Source organism: Balaenoptera borealis (assembly GCF_965194805.1).
Source record: "Balaenoptera borealis genome assembly, chromosome: 12".
NCBI classification, from domain to species: domain Eukaryota; kingdom Metazoa; phylum Chordata; class Mammalia; order Artiodactyla; family Balaenopteridae; genus Balaenoptera; species Balaenoptera borealis.
The window spans coordinates 29,410,714-29,426,260 of NC_138869.1; the positions used below are offsets into that span (position 1 = coordinate 29,410,714).

General features: G+C 39.7%; 1 protein-coding gene and 1 long non-coding RNA gene across 10 annotated transcripts in view; one reads left to right on the top strand and one right to left on the bottom strand.

Moving 5' to 3' along the window:
• LOC309606961 overlaps window positions 1-13,216 on the bottom strand; it is a 34,391-nt gene extending 21,175 nt beyond the window's left edge. Inside the window, exons 1-7 of one of the 4 annotated variants that reach the window (XR_014232147.1) lie at window positions 13,130-13,216; window positions 11,491-11,671; window positions 5,920-6,220; window positions 5,781-5,846; window positions 1,821-2,015; window positions 1,072-1,177; window positions 600-743 (exon numbers count right to left, since the gene is read on the bottom strand). This is a non-coding gene — a long non-coding RNA (uncharacterized lncRNA). Of the gene's footprint in view, window positions 1-599; window positions 744-1,071; window positions 1,178-1,820; window positions 6,221-11,490; window positions 11,672-13,125 lie in introns of all 4 variants that reach the window. The other 3 variants (XR_014232149.1, XR_014232150.1, XR_014232148.1) reach the window with 3 other exon arrangements.
• ADAMTS9 (ADAM metallopeptidase with thrombospondin type 1 motif 9) overlaps window positions 1-15,547 on the top strand; it is a 181,863-nt gene that overhangs the window by 110,558 nt on the left and 55,758 nt on the right. For 4 of the 6 annotated variants that reach the window (XR_014232106.1, XM_082344613.1, XM_082344612.1 and 1 more), the window contains 2 exons: window positions 6,345-6,512; window positions 13,144-13,317. Coding sequence is in view for 4 of the 6 variants with exons in the window: in XM_082344613.1 (XP_082200739.1) it covers window positions 6,345-6,512; window positions 13,144-13,317 (342 nt within the window). In the remaining 2 variants the exon portion in view is untranslated. Of the gene's footprint in view, window positions 1-6,344; window positions 8,696-13,143; window positions 13,318-15,547 lie in introns of those variants that run through there. The other 2 variants (XR_014232107.1, XM_082344615.1) reach the window with 2 other exon arrangements.

The window sequence follows — 15,547 nt, forward strand, 5'->3', positions numbered from 1 at the left end:
AATAGAGATGATCGTTCACCACGTGGCATCAGGCTGAATGCAGAGGGTGAATCGACCTTGAAAAATGGCCAAGAGAAAACCAGAGTGTGGCTTTGGGCAAAGAGAAATGTGCCTCTTTATTTATATTTATGTTATTGTACATGATGGTATATTTACTTTTCATAGCGTCTTTCTTCCCAGGGTGCTAAAGAGGTTGTGAAGAAAGCATTAAAGTCAGAAATAGATTGTGTAACCATCCTCTTCCTGGGAGACTAAGGAGTCACAGAGGTCTCTAAAATAGTCTTAAGGGCCATTTCTTTAAAGTCCTAGTTTTCAGTTATCACCACGGGTAAGCAGAGGTAAGCAGCCTGTTTTCTTAACCAGGCCCTCTCTTCAGTATAACTTAGGGAAGAAGATGGCGGTTCTGGAGAAACACATGCTGTATGTGAAGGCTGACTCTGCTTGCTTCCTGGCTCTGTGACCCTGGGCAAGTGAGGTCACCTCTTTAATCCTCAGTCTCCTTATTTGTAAAGAGGAATCCTAATAGTACCTGAGCCACAAGGTTGCTGTAGGGATTAAATAGGAGAAGCCAGTAGCCTTCAGCTCACGGTCCCACTCACAGTAAGCGCTCATGGTGTGATTTCTAATAGCTCTGCTCCAACTGAAAGAGTGCTCTTGGGGTGCCCTCTTTGAATTTAAATAACTGCCGAATCAGTTCAGCATTAGCACTGAGGGTCAGATTCCAGGTGGTTCTTTCTTGAAACCTTTTAGGAAAACATGACATTTGGTTTATCGTACACTTCTATGATGGCTATAGCTTTCGTGTATTCATTCATTCCCATAAATATTTGCTCAGTGCCTACAGTGTAGAAAGCAGTAATAAACATATGTGGATTGCAGCTACTGTCTTTTTTCTATGTGACGAGCCCACATGGTTTTCCAGGTCTTGCACTGAGCAGATTTGAAACTTTGATCCCTAAGTCTGTATCTTTGCACGCAACATTCTTTTTTTTTTCCCCACCGGTGGAACAGTGGGTACAGGCTGGAATCCCTTCGCCTTTTCTGATTGTGTGATGTTCATGCAATACTCACTCCACTTGTCATTATAACTGGCAAAGGCAGTTCTGAACCATGGGCGGCATGAGCATTGCCTCCTTTCTTATATCATACTTTCCAGATGAGGTCTGCCTTTATGTTTCTTAAACAAAGTCAAAATGAGAGTAGAATCAAGAAGAGCTTGTTGAAAAAAAAGCTTGTGTTCTAGATGTTTTTTTCATATTTTATAGAATCACAAGGGAAATGCCTTGAATAATAATTAGTATAGTCTCCTGTCTCACAACTGAACTCTGCCCACCAGTCTCAGAGTGATGGTTAAACCTGATTGTCAAAAATCCTTAGAGTATCAGAGTCTTGGCTTAGCTTGGTAATGGATTCTAGCATATGACCTTTCTCTTGGCTTCTCAATTCTGTCTTACTTCTAACCTGCTGTCAGCCAGTCCTCTGGTTGGAAATACGGACTCGTTGATCAACATCCTCCGTAAGACATTTCATATAAACATCTGTATGTATACAGATCACTTGGAAATAGGAATCACGCAGACATACTCAACTGTGCCCACTCTGCTGGGACTGTCCTCCTAGACCATCTATTAACCCTTCTGTATAAGCATCTGCTACAACTCAGGCAGTCCTGGTCCACACCCCACCCACTCCGGTGCTTCCTCTGAGCCCCAGCGTCATCTAGCCCCATCGAGAAGCTTCCTTCTAGCCAGATTCTGTGTGCATCCCTGACCTAAACCCTCCCCTTCCTATTCCTTCTTGGTTCCTCTTGGCATCCTTACCAATTCCGTGTGGTCCTCCCATCTCCATTTGGATGTCCAGGTTCTCAGCAGCCTCGGCAAAGCTGGGGATCTCATTCTTTCTAGGTCTTCACCCCTTCTCATCCAGGCAGACACACTGGGGTTGTTTGCTGGCTTCTCGGTTGACTGAGAGACCCAGTCCCTCAGTATAAGGGAAAGAACCGATGCAGGACAACCCTAATGCCAGGGACAGCACACCAGGAACAGTGAGATACAAATCCACACCACATCCAGAGCTACCACTAGAGAGGGAGCCAGTTCTGTTTCCACCAGATGTGTTGAAATGCAAGGATTTTAAACTCTTAGACCTTCCTCTAAAAAGTAAAGACAGCATCTGAACAAAGCTCCACATTAAACATTCCCTTTGAATGACCTCGCAGAAACAAAAGCCCAGGCATTTGAGATACTGACCTTGGTGTTTCTATGTAACAAGCAGAGATTACTTTGTTTGAGGGTGTTGCTTGCTCAAAGTTGGGGGGAAATCATTCTCTTAAACAAGTTGGATTGTTTCCCCAGAGGAAAAAGTCAGAGTCCTACTGACAAACTAGAAGATTATTTTGGCTGTAAATATAAGGAATTAAATATTCCCCAGAGCAAGAACCCTCAGATATGTAGCCAATAAATAATATGTACTAGGTGATACTCTAAATTTAACTATTATATCTGTGATGCACATTGATGCAAAAATCAGTGCCTGGGAAAGGACTGGAAAAAATCAGATGGAAATTTCCCTCAGAATAGAAGAGCTGAAACCTGTGTTTGATTATCAAGATGATAACTTCTTTATGAGATCATAATAGACCCACTAATAAACCTGTTAGATAGGAAAATTTCCACAAGCAGCTGCTTCTCTTCATTGGTAAATTAGAAAGCATGAAATGAAAAGTGTTTGCTATCAGATTAGATACCTTGTGAATTTCCTTATCTGTTTTAGATCTTAATTTGAGGCAAATAATATGTGTAGTATTGCATCCTGTTTCCCAAGTCAGTTCCATTGAAGTTCCCAAATAAGAAAACCACACATAGGAATGGGTGGGATGCAACTAATCCAGATATTTAAAAGATTTTTAAGGCTTCATATTTCGTATCAACTTCATCTGTCTTCATTTCATGGGCAATAGATGTTGGTTGCACCAGTGGTGCCCCTCAGATGAATTATTATCAGTGATGTTGTTGATAACTTAATTATTTTCATTGTGCTGTTATGTTCCCAACAGACATCTAGCCACTTGGATTGGAGTCATGTGGGAAGAGATATATACATATAAAGCATTTTGGTTATGCCATTTTGAAAACGCCATTTGTCTCCAGTAATAGTACCTATCTCTATGGTTATTGGAATGATTAAATGAGATAATATAAAAGATATATAAAGTCTTAGAGCAGTGACTGGCACCCAATAAATGGGAGAAAGCTGTACCTTTTCTAATTCTGCCTCTGTAGATTGCTCCCTACTTTTCGGTTATCTCTTCCAGTACCACTAAATGGGATTTGTTTCATTTGTGTATTCAACATTTACTGAGCACCTACTAAGTTCCAAGAATTATGCAAAGTGCTGGAGTATAGTGATGAACAAAACTTCCATAATCCCTGCCCTCATGGAACTTACAGACCAATGGGTAGATTACTAAATCAGCATTTCCACCAACTCTCTTTCTCCCCTCCATAATAAGGGACAGCTTGTCTGGACTGTTTGTATGTTGAAATGATGATCCTTCAAGGTAGAATTGCTTTAAGTTGACCCATGTTCATCTGATTAATAAGACAACTATGTCTATTTCTTCACCATAATCAAGCACATTACCACCCATGAATCCACATCCTTTAAGTTCAGCTCATTTCCTACAAAGTAATATATTCTTGACTCCCAATGCAGTTTTTCCCATCTCTATTCATGTCATCACTGTCTATCCAGTTGCCCATACCAGAAACCCAGGAGACCTTCCTGACTTTGCCCTCTCCCCTCCACCCCACAGCTGATCCATCAGGAACTATCATTTCTACTTCAAAAAATGCATCTTCAATTCACCAACTTCCTTCACCCCTCCACTCTGCATCCTAATCTATGCCACCATCACCTCTTGCTTGGACAAATGCATTAGCTTCCTGAGTAGTTTTCTTGTTTCCACTTATGCTGTATTTCCACTCATTGCCTACCCGGTAGTCAAAGTAGAATTTTTGAAACAAAAATCAGACCGTGTCTTACCCCAACTTAAAACTCCTCAGTGATTTTCCCTCTCGTGGAGAATGAAATATATTATTATGACCTATGAGCTCTGCATGGTCTGGCCCCAGGGAATGCCTCAGGGAGCCCTCTTGCAACCACTCCAGCTTGTTTTCTTCAGAGTACTCATCTCAGTTAGCAAGTATATATTTATTTTTGTCATCACTTGATTAATGCTGGCCTCCCTCACTGGTCTGTAAACTCCACGAGGGCTGGAATTATATCAGTTTTACTTATCACTATATTCCCAGCACTTTGCATAACGTTTGAAACTTAGTAGGTGTTCAGTAAATGTTTGCTGAATAAACAAATGAACTCACCTCAGATTCTAACTATGTCTGTATTTTTTGGTGGAAGTAACATTTTTTTTTTTAAACTTTTCCAGTGTCTCCAGCCCACTTTTTCTTTCTTTCTTTTTTTTTTTTTTATTAATTAATTAATTTATTTTTATTTTTGGCTGTGTTGGGTCTTCGTTTCTGTGCGAGGGCTTTCTCTAGTTGCGGCAAGCGCGGGCCACTCTTCATCGCGGTGCGCGGGCCTATCACGGCCTCTCGTTGCGGAGCACAGGCTCCAGATGCGCAGGCTCAGTAGTTGTGGCTTACGGGCCCAGTTGCTCCGCGGCATGTGGGATCTTTCCAGACCAGGACTCGAACCCGTGTCCCCTGCATTGGCAGGCAGATTCTCAACCACTGTGCCACCAGGGAAGCCCAACATTTTTAAATATTAAAATAGTCACTAATAATAGGGATTATCTGTGAGTAAGTCATTAGACAATTGGTTTATAGGTATACTTCTTGGAGGTTCATTCTAGAATTATAGCCCATAGTCTTTATATACATCAAAACACTGTAGGTTGAAAGATGGATATTTTTGTTTCAGTGTAGATATTTAAATTCGGCTCTTTCCTTCCACACTGTATACTCTATTAAGAGTGCCAGAATGACTACTCCAAATCATAATACTCACAAGATGAGAGCTCAAAACAATGTTTCCGTCTCCTAAAGTAAAAAGTTATAGCCAAACATATTAATATACATATTTTAAATATCTCTAGCAGCTGCTATTGGAATTTTTATAATGGTTTATGTTTACTAGAAAAACGTGTCTGACACATTTATGAATGGGATCACTTTGAGCTTGCTTGGTAATAGTGTTTGAATTTATGTTAGGCTACATGTTTTACATGGTGCTATTTACCTATTAGGCATAAAAGGGTACTTTGGCCATTTAAGTTAACAAAATCACAGAGTTAGCAGGGGAAATTAGAAACATTGAGTAGAAGGAAATGACATTTGAAATCTATTTTTGTTGTGTTTTCACATTTTGCTGTTCATTCTTAAGCTCATTTCCCTCTGACATGTAAGGACATTATATTGGGAAATAATGTGTCTTGAAAACCGGAGCCAGCAAGCTTATGATCCAAGTGGTAATGACTTCTGTAATCGCTAATGAGGCAATGGACGTTGAATATCTCAGCATACTTATGGGGGCCAGCCTCTTGCCTATTCCACAAGAAGCTGTCATATCAAATTTTTGTCCTGACGCCATGAGCCCTTTGATTCCTAAACCTTTCTGAGAAACCTACTCTGAAATCAAAGTCAAGTTTCTTAGATGTGGTCAGACAAGGTCACATTAAAACAGTTCAGTGAACCTGCAGATCAAAGTTGAAAGGTAATGCCTCCCTCCCAAACTTGGCACTGACCCACCTGCTAGCTTACCTTTCAGTTTCTAACATGCCTTTTTCACCTCCTTTCCAATGGACTGGGAAAATGAGAGCTTCTCCTCTGAAAAATGGTAGAAGAGTTTCCTTAAATCAATTCACTAGGAAATGGGGCACAGCTGAATCTGGAAACACACCTTTATCCAAAAGAGTGAATTGTGAGGTAGTTTGTTGAAGAAATGTCTTGATCAGCGATTGCATGAAGTGAGATGTCCAAAAGGAATCCTGACTAATTCATAGTAGGACTTCTGTAAATCAGAATTTCATGGTAATTTCAGGTTCACGGGCTTCATTTTTGACCTAAATTACCAGGATTTACCGTTGTTCTTGAGTGACCCAAGGTACTAGACAGGATTCCTGCTGTCGTGCTGTCCACATTGTTTTCTCCATTGCTACCTTCCTTCCATGTTGAGCCTTGAGGTGTTATCCAAAATGGCCCTTCAAAAGGGGGAATGGTGACTCTCGTTAGGCATGATCGTAACATCTCACGACACAGGTTTTTATCAAATTCCTTGTGATTAAAAAAAAAAAACAACAACCTTGCCATTGCTTTATATTTCAGTGTTCTGTCTCTTGTGGTCGAGGGCATAAACAACGAAATGTTTACTGCATGGCAAAAGATGGAAGTCATTTAGAAAGTGATTACTGTAAACACCTTGCTAAGCCAAATGGGCACAGAAAGTGCCGAGGAGGAAGATGCCCCAAGTGGAAGGCTGGCGCCTGGAGTCAGGTGAGCAATGCTTCTCCTCTCATGACTGCTTCCTTACCTTCGGCCACATGGCTGACACCAGTGTGTTGGCTTGTTTCCCTGCGCGGTTTTGGTTTTTCAGAGGGGAGCTTGGGGACAGGGAGGGAAACAGCTTTATGTCAGGATACTCACTAGCTGTGGGACCTTGGGCAAGTGGCTTCAGCCCTTGGCACTTTGGATACCATCTACAATAGGACAGTTATGAGGATTAATTCCAAGTGGTGGTAGATGTAGATGTCAGCTGTCTAGGACGGAGTAGCCCCTCAATCCTTAGCTGATGGCATTTTTATTACTATTTACCACTTAAAAAACCACTAATTCAGATTCTAGTAAGGTTGACTTTGTTACCTGGCAGGAATTGAGTCTGAATTTACCTTTGAGGTTCTTAAAGAAAGGGCTGTCAATATAAAGTATTAGAGAATACTTCTCTGCCTGTTAGCTTGTATACAATAGAAGTGGGGGACAGATGGGGAAGTTCTCTGTCATTTCCTAGCTCTGCGACCTTGGGTGATTTGTTTGACCTTGCCAAGCTGACTTCATATAGCTCTTATGAGGATTTAAAGCAGTAATGAATGCCATGTACTTAGCTCTGGGGTCTTAAATCTAATAAGATCTCAAAAGTAATATTTTGTTTACTTGGATGAGTACGATGTGTGTATATCCAATGGGGAAGGAGAGTAAGTACCCAAGAAACTGACTACAGTTAGACTCTACTAATTCTAAACCTTTGGTAACCTAGTCAAGAACTGGGTGGGAGAGTTTCCCTGTTGAATTCAGGAGGGAACTTTAGAAGCTTCTGTTTACCTATAAACAATTGAGGGGTGAACAAAAGTCACTCATATCTGGCCCTTAAAGTAGATCTTGTCACTCCACACTTGTCCATTTTCTCAGCTTGGTTGATGTGCTTACTTAAAAGTAATAAGGCCCAATTTCTTTTCACATATTCTGTATTTAATATGTTCTTTCTCTCCATTAATTTGATTCAGTAAGGTTTTACTGAATTTGTAGCTCTCCTATGCAGTGGAGATGTATGAAGAGACTCCGGAGAATCAATAGAAAACTAGGTTCAAGGTTAGCAGCCTCTAGAATTGATGCTTTCAGAGCCTGGTTCTTGATTCCTGATACCCCAAAGAAGCTTTGCACAGATGTGTTAGCATGAGGAGGAATTGAGAATCCTGCATTTCAGCATGACTAATAGAAAATTCCTCTAGAAACGTGGATTTTTCTTAAATGCCCTGAGCTGCCATCATCGTCCCCCATACCTCCCAGTCTTACTCCCTTCACAGAGAAATAGAACATGGCCTGCATCGTTCCCCAGCAGGGGAGCCTCATCCCTCTCAATGCTTTTATCATAATGATCATGTTTTGTTTTTATTTTTGTTTGAACAATCAAAGCATCTGTGCCCAGCCAGAGCTAGCTCCTCCTCTGGCTTCCTTAAGGGACCAGATTTCTAGGCAGTATTTCATACTGGTCATCCTTAATGGTTTGTCTTAAGTGACTAGTGTCATCTGTAACTTCCAGCCCTTTTTATTTTTGGAGCTATTCAATGCATGTAAAAACCTACAGCTAACATTATTTAAGATACCACACTAATTAGCTTGTCCTCTTGCACACTTTCATGCTCTGTAACTTTTCTTTATGTCCCTTGGACATATCTACTATTTGCACCTTGTCCTGAATATTAAGTTGAGAGCATGTAAATGGTACTCATTATAAAGGCCAATTCATTCAATAAAAGGGTGATTAAAAGAATCTTTCACTCTTTATTGGTAAACACAGAGTGAGTTTTACTCTAGTATCTTGTGATCTTGATGGGAAGTCTAAAATTGTTCACAAAGCTGGGATGATTAGGTTTGAACCCTTGGGGTTTTTTCAAACATAAGGTAATAGGATTATCGGAATTCCTCCCCAGAAAAGACCGCACCTGTTCAAAAGGATTGCTTAGAAAAGTCTAGTTACCTTTGTGGAAAATGCAAGTAAACACAGTTTTGTAATGATCTGTGGCCAACTTTCTAATGCTCTGATTTGATTTATAGAAATGAATTATAAAAGCAGGCAAGACAAGATGCTACATGGGTAAAATCCAATTTGTGCAGTTTAGAAGCATACCTGAAAATAATCAGACCCAGAGTTTGATGGAGAAGGACAGTCTGCATGATTAAAGGTTATTGGTTTACTAATGATCCCATGGTAAACAGAAATATCCCTAAGGCAGTAATATAAAGCAAGAATAACGATTATCCATTTGCAACAATATTTAGAAAGTTTTATATATGGTCCTTCTGTTTTCTGCTGGTAGCTATATTCTAGTCATCTCATCTTCAAGGTAGGGAGAATAATTATTGCAATTTCTCATCATGTCAAAATGTGTGACAGTAATAAGGCATATAGAATATTGGGATAGGAAACTAGTATAGCCTTGCTAATCTTCTTCGTCTCTCCCTCAGAATTGGTGTTTTGAGGTTTAAAGCGGAATGTTTCACTTTTACATCTTTTGAAAATCTGGAATGTGTCAAGGAAATTTTTCCAATAAAAGAATAGCTTTTATTGGAAAACATCCTCAGTAAAGTTTGAAAGCATTTTTTTTCGAAAGGTCATGTTCAGTTTGTTTAGAAGATTTTGATCAAGAGCTGAGGGATGAAATTTTCAGACACAATCAGCATCCATTTCTTGATTCAGCTTGATAAATGTGAAGGTTCTGTAGTCACATGATTCAAAAGCATTCCAGAATAAAAAATTTTTAATGTGTCCTGTTCCTTTAGAAAGGCTTTTTAAACAAATGAAGATTAGGACTAAACAATAAATCATCAGAGTAGAATGAAAGTAACACTTTATCATCATTTATCAATCATGAATTCATTCAATCCTGAGATGCCTGTTTTTTTCATATTTTAACATTTCTGTGGTCAGGATGGGCCTAACAACCAATGGAAGGCCATGATTTAATTAATTGCTCTTGTTTTCTTTCTGAGTGATACAAAATGTAATACTGTGTCTTGGAATCAGTGGTGTCTTAAATTCAGAGAAATACTTAATTTTTAAAAGCTCTTCAGTGCTCATGCCAAAATGGAAACTGGCAGATTGCATTATGAACCTACCAGCCATTTTTGGTTGGGATTTTTCTTGTAATTACAATGAGAGCGGCTTGGTTGTGGTGCCTGATTCTGAAGTATTCTGCAAGTGTCTGATGGAGAAACATGGCAAATGTGTAGCGTGTCCTTTGAGAAGTCAGGGAAACCATATGCACATGGTCAGTGATGAGAACTAGAGTTGCCTTAGTGATTTGTGCTTTCTTGTTACTTTGTATTTGAACTGCAAGCATTGATGTTGAATTGTTTGAATACAGGCTTTTCACCCACACTCTTGCTGATGTACAAAAGGCTACATAATATTAGCACCATATTTTAAAACTGGAAGCCAAATTTTAATCCACGGTAGCTTTGGTTTATTGCCTAGGATAGAATTTACTTGGACTATTTTCTGTTTTTGTTTTTGCTTGAGTTAGGGTGATTAGCTCTGTTCTTTGCTTTATTTATTTGTGGAGTATCTACTTAAAAGGTTTACTAGGAAGTATGGAAGATATTTTATGCAAGATGCTTAGCATAGAACTAAGGTCTCAACTGGCAGTGATTTTGTATCTCTTGGGACATTTGGCAGTGTCTAGAGACAGTTTTGGTTATCTCACTTTGGCAGAGGAGGGGAAATGCAACTGACATGTAGTAGGGTAGAGTCCAGGGATGCTGCCAAACTTTCTACAATGCACAGGACACCCCCAACAAAAATGAATTATTAGGTTGAGAAACCCTAGAAGTAGAGCCTCGGCTAGTAAGTGCTTACTAAGTTTGCTATTGTTGTTACCAGTTATTATTTATTAAAGTTGGTTCATATAGTTATTTTTCAAACTAAGCCCTCCTTTAAATAATGTCACTGCCATGGTTGGCAGTAGTTGTGCTGGAAAAAAGTATGTAAAATTCTTTCCAGGTTTTCAAGTGTATACTACAATTCCCTAAACATCAGAAGTTCCATAGAGATTCTTTTTGTCTATGGAAATGAGCATTGTTTTCCCTTTAAATCGGTGAGTTCTGCATACTAGCATTGCACAGTAGGGAGTACTGAGAGGTGAAACACAGCTCCCAGCTCAGTAGTTTGGAACTAAAAACATCTACTTTCAAACCGGCACAAATAGACTGCCATGCAGAAATGATAGATGGGACAGAGGAGGGGGGCATGTTAATAGACACCGCTCAACCTCTTTCTTCTGCAGAATAACTAAAAGTTGGACTAAATAAAACAAGAAGAATTAAGCACGCACACGTGCACACACCACCACCATCAGCACCTCCAGGGTCATGCAGAGGTCTTTTTGATGCTGTTTTATTCATGGGGCTTCCGCACAAATCTCTCAGAATTCACCAAGGAAGCCTGGCTGTGTCTGTATGCAAAATGTTGCCTCCCCTGAGACAGCACAGGAAGAAAAGTTAAACACAGAGAACTAACTCTGATGCAGTATACTTCATTTTGAACAAAGATTGCCATGGATGCAGTATTCACAGAGGCAGGGCTTACACCTTACTGTGCATATAAGTCCTGTCGAAACTTTTGAATGTGTTAATTCAAGGCTAGCTTTGACACTATGAAAATCGGAAGCCACAGTGACATATTGTATGACTGAAACTTCCTTGATCTTTTGAAAAAATATCGAACATTGTAGAAATGATTTTTAAAATATTGGTTGCTTATGGCTCTTAATACCTTGCCTTTGCTGAACCGTAAGTAATAATTTACTCAGTAACAAACAATAGCATCAGAAAGAAGTTTTGTTTACTTAGAGCCTGAATAGTATACTCCCTGAAAGCCTTTAACATTTTTTCCTTTCTCTTTACCTTATTAAAGTGTTATGAGATTTTGAATATGTATTAGCTCTATGCCAAACTCAAATTTGTTTACTTAATTGTTTACTTAATTTTTCCTTGTGTTTCCATTTGGATACATTGTTCCGGAAGTGTACTGTTGTTGTTTTTTTTTAAGACCCCAAATTCAAATAGCCAAAGGATATTTTGGTTGTTGTTTGTTGTCATTGGTTGCTGATGATTTCTGTCATTCATGTGCTAACTCTCAGATGTTGCAGTTCATTCATTTCCTGTGTAATCAATGGGAAATATACATGTAGCTCCCATAAGTATTAAATGGCCATCCTCTGTACGCAAGGCAATCAGGCACCCTCTCATTCCACCAAGAACATAATGACGTTAAAAGCCTGGTTCCTTGTGGGTCACAAACTCATTCAATCCAATTAATACAATTAAACCCAAACAATAGTAGCTATGTTGCTCCAAAATATTTCCTTCTCTTCAGCTAGCTTTGATGTGAACATTTAAGCTCCTGCCTGGCATAGATTCATCTGAAATGATATTATTTCCCAAGATGCCTTCTAAACACCACCACCTATTTTCTTAGAATCTGAAACGGAAATAATATTATTATGCAGCAGAATTCATTAGGGTGTGCTTCTTGTTAGTAAATTCCCATTAGCTGCAGAGTACAATGACTCCTGCTGCAGGTTAATTGGACAAGAATTTTTGTCTAATTGAAAAGCGTGATTCTATTCTTTACGAAGACGTCCTCTCAGGAATATGGCTGTAGTGTATGTTAAGCTTGTTTTCTCAATTAGACAAATGAATGGCAGCTGAGCTATCACAAAAACTTGGAAATAATTTTTAATAGCTCAGTGAAATAATAGGCTGTTCTTTCCAGTCAGATGTTGCCTTTAGTTTCTGAATGTCAAAAGCTTAATAAAGACAGTAATTCTTGGCCTGCCCGTAAGTGAGATTATGAAACCCAGCAATGAGAAAACCATTAAAAAAATTAATTTAGAGGAAAGTTAATTACAGATTAATAGGGTGTTGTGCAGCTTGGTCAACAAAATGTTTCAGCCTGATTAACAGTATTTTTCACGGACTGAAAACACAACACCTGAGGAAATTTTTTTTTTTTGTCAGCTTTTATTTTTTGTATATTCATCCGAGGTTGTAAATAGATACAAATACTTTAACGAATTCCATAGTTTAAAAAAAAAAAAAATTTCCCTATCTCCAGGAATAGGAGCAAGAAGAAGAAGAGACTGAAGAAAATAATTCTATTTATAAGGCCCTAAAAGCTTCAGTGATTTACTCTCCTTGAGTTATATTTTCCATCTGCCAAGAAATTCTCTTGTACAGAACTGTATCTCCAATTTTCAAGACCCTTCAACCTTCCAGGATAGAACTCATTTGGGATTTTCATTTCACATGGCAGTACTACTTCTAGGTTGTACTGAATGTCTCAGAATGATCTCTCCCAGCCTATTCCATTGTCCAAGAGTTTTGTTAGCCTGAAAGATTTCCCCCTAACTTGAGTCTCTTCCTCACTCAACCAGCTTTGATAGGCAGTGAGTTTGCAGATTTAAGACATTCTCTTGGGTCCCTTTCACTGGAAATTAGAAAGCCTTGTGATAGCTGTGAGGGTCATTGGATTAGGAATGCAGTCCCCAGCTCTGTGACCCTCTCCACCCCGATGATCACGCCCTCCCCCAAATGACCCGAAGCTCCCACTTACGCACTCTTGTCCTTTTAGTGCTCTGTGTCCTGTGGCCAAGGCGTGCGGCGGAGAAATGTGGGCTGTCAGCTGGGAACACACAAAATAGCCGGAGAGACCGAGTGCAACCCATACACTAGACCGGAGTCAGAGCGCGCCTGCCAAGCCCCGCCGTGTCCACTCTACGCTTGGAGGGCAGACGAATGGCAAGAAGTAAGTAGAGCCAGGAAGTGGGCACCTGCCAGTGTTCGCTCAACCCCTTTGCCATCATCACATCCGTTCCCCCGTGAAGCCCTCCAGCATGGTGACAAGGCTGGCTCTTTCCCAAAAGGTTTGCTGTCAGACAGCCAACAGTTCACTCCAACAATGGTGGGAGAGCTCCTCCTTTTTCTATCGTTCCGACGTCTGTGTTCTTGAGTGTTCCAAATCTGGCTGCCTCCAGAAAAAGTTGAACAGGCCTTGGGCCAAATGCATAAAGATAACTTTCCCAGAAGGAGGGGGAGATGGAAGAAATATTTTAAATATGTATATTCAGACGTGGTCATTCTGGATGAGTTCAGACAGCCACTAGGGGCAGACTCTAGGTAGGACCTACTCTGGGTTTTTTCCTCCTTCCACAGCTTTGGCCATCAGCTAGAAGACAGGCACTCATTTGAAACCCTGATTAATTAGCGAAGGATTTGCAGCATTTGAAAAACTGAGGGCATCTGAAGAACTGCTCCATTGATGCAGAAATAGACTTGTTTTTCTCCCACCCCAAGTTAATGTCTAGTTAAAGAAAACACTAAGTGTCCCTGGGGGATGGCCTGGCCTGCAAGGATAGGACATTAGTAGGAGGGAACCTCTGTTTCCAGTACAGAAGATTGATTTGTAGAAAAGGGGGGAAAGGATATTTAAAAGCAGAACCGTGTCTACTGACATTGGAATGAAACAGAAAATACAAGCTGTGAAAGGTTGAGAGATAGGCATAGTAAGACAGGAATTTCCCACCGGGAATGGTTTTCAGGACAGGCAAGACAGTGCCTGGCACTGTGCTAAGTGCTTTACGTTCATCACCTTCACTTAATCTTAACCACTAAGTGGTTTAAAAAGACAAAGTGGGTATTATTATTATCCCATTTTGCGGTCAAGGAAACTGAGGTTTGGAGGGCCAGTGTCATTTGTCCAAATGTTATACACCTAGCAAGTGGAAGAAGCAAGGCTTGATCCTAAGTTAATTCTCTTAAACCATTATGAGATACTGCAGCTGCTTTCTTTTTCCTTTTTTTTTCTGCAAATGCTAACGGCATTGCCACTTTTCCCCGTTTTTATTGAGATATAACTGACATATAATGTTGTATTAACTTTAAGTGAAAACCTGGTGATTTGATGTATGTATATATTACAAAATGATGACTACAGTAAGTGTACCTAGTATTAACAACTATGTCACAGTTACCTTCGATCACCTCACAGAGTTACGATTTTTTTTTCTTGTGCTGAGAACTTTTAAGATCTACTCTCTTCACAACTTCCAAGTTTAATGTACAGTATTGTTAACTGTAGTCACCATGCTGTACATTATGTCCCTAGGATTTATGTCTCTTACTACTGGAAGCTTGTACCTTTTGACCACCTTTACCTGTTCACCTACTCTGTGCCCTCCCCCCCACCTCTGGCAGCCAGCAATCTGTTCTAAATTTGTTTTGTTTTGTTTTGTTTTCAGATGATTCCACATATAAATGAGACCGTACAGTATTTGTCTATTTATGTCACTTAGCATAATGCCCTCAGGGTTCATCCGTGTTGTCACAAATGGCAGGATTTCCTTCTTTTTATGGCTGAATTATATTCATATATATATATTTTCTTTCTATCACATTTTCTTTATCCATTCATCCATCATTGGACACTTAGGATGTTTCCGTATCTGGCTATTGTAAATAATGCTGCGTGAACATGGGGGTGAGTATATCTTTTCGAGTTAGTGATTTTATTTCCTTCAGGTAAATACCCAGAAGTGGAATTGATAGATCGTATGGTAGTTCTATTTTTAAGTTTTTGGAGGAGCCTCCAGAGTGTTTTCCAGAGTGGCTGCACCAACTTATATCCCCACCAACAGTACATAAGAGTTCTCTTTTCTTCACATCCTTGCTAACATTTGTTATTTCTTGTCTTTTTGGTAATAGTCATTCCAGCAGGTGTGAGGTGATATCTCACTGTGGTTTTGATTTACATTCCCCTGATGATTAGTGATGTTGAGCACATTTTCATATATCTGTTGGCCATCTGTATGGTTTTTTTTTTTTGAGAAATGGCTATTCAGGTCCTTTGCCCATTTTTAGTTCGATGTACTCCGACTTGTTTATTTTTGCTTTTGCTGCCTTTAGTATTGATGTCAGATCCAAAAAGTCATTGCCAAGACTGATGTCAAGGAGCTTGCCCCTATGTATAGGACATTTAC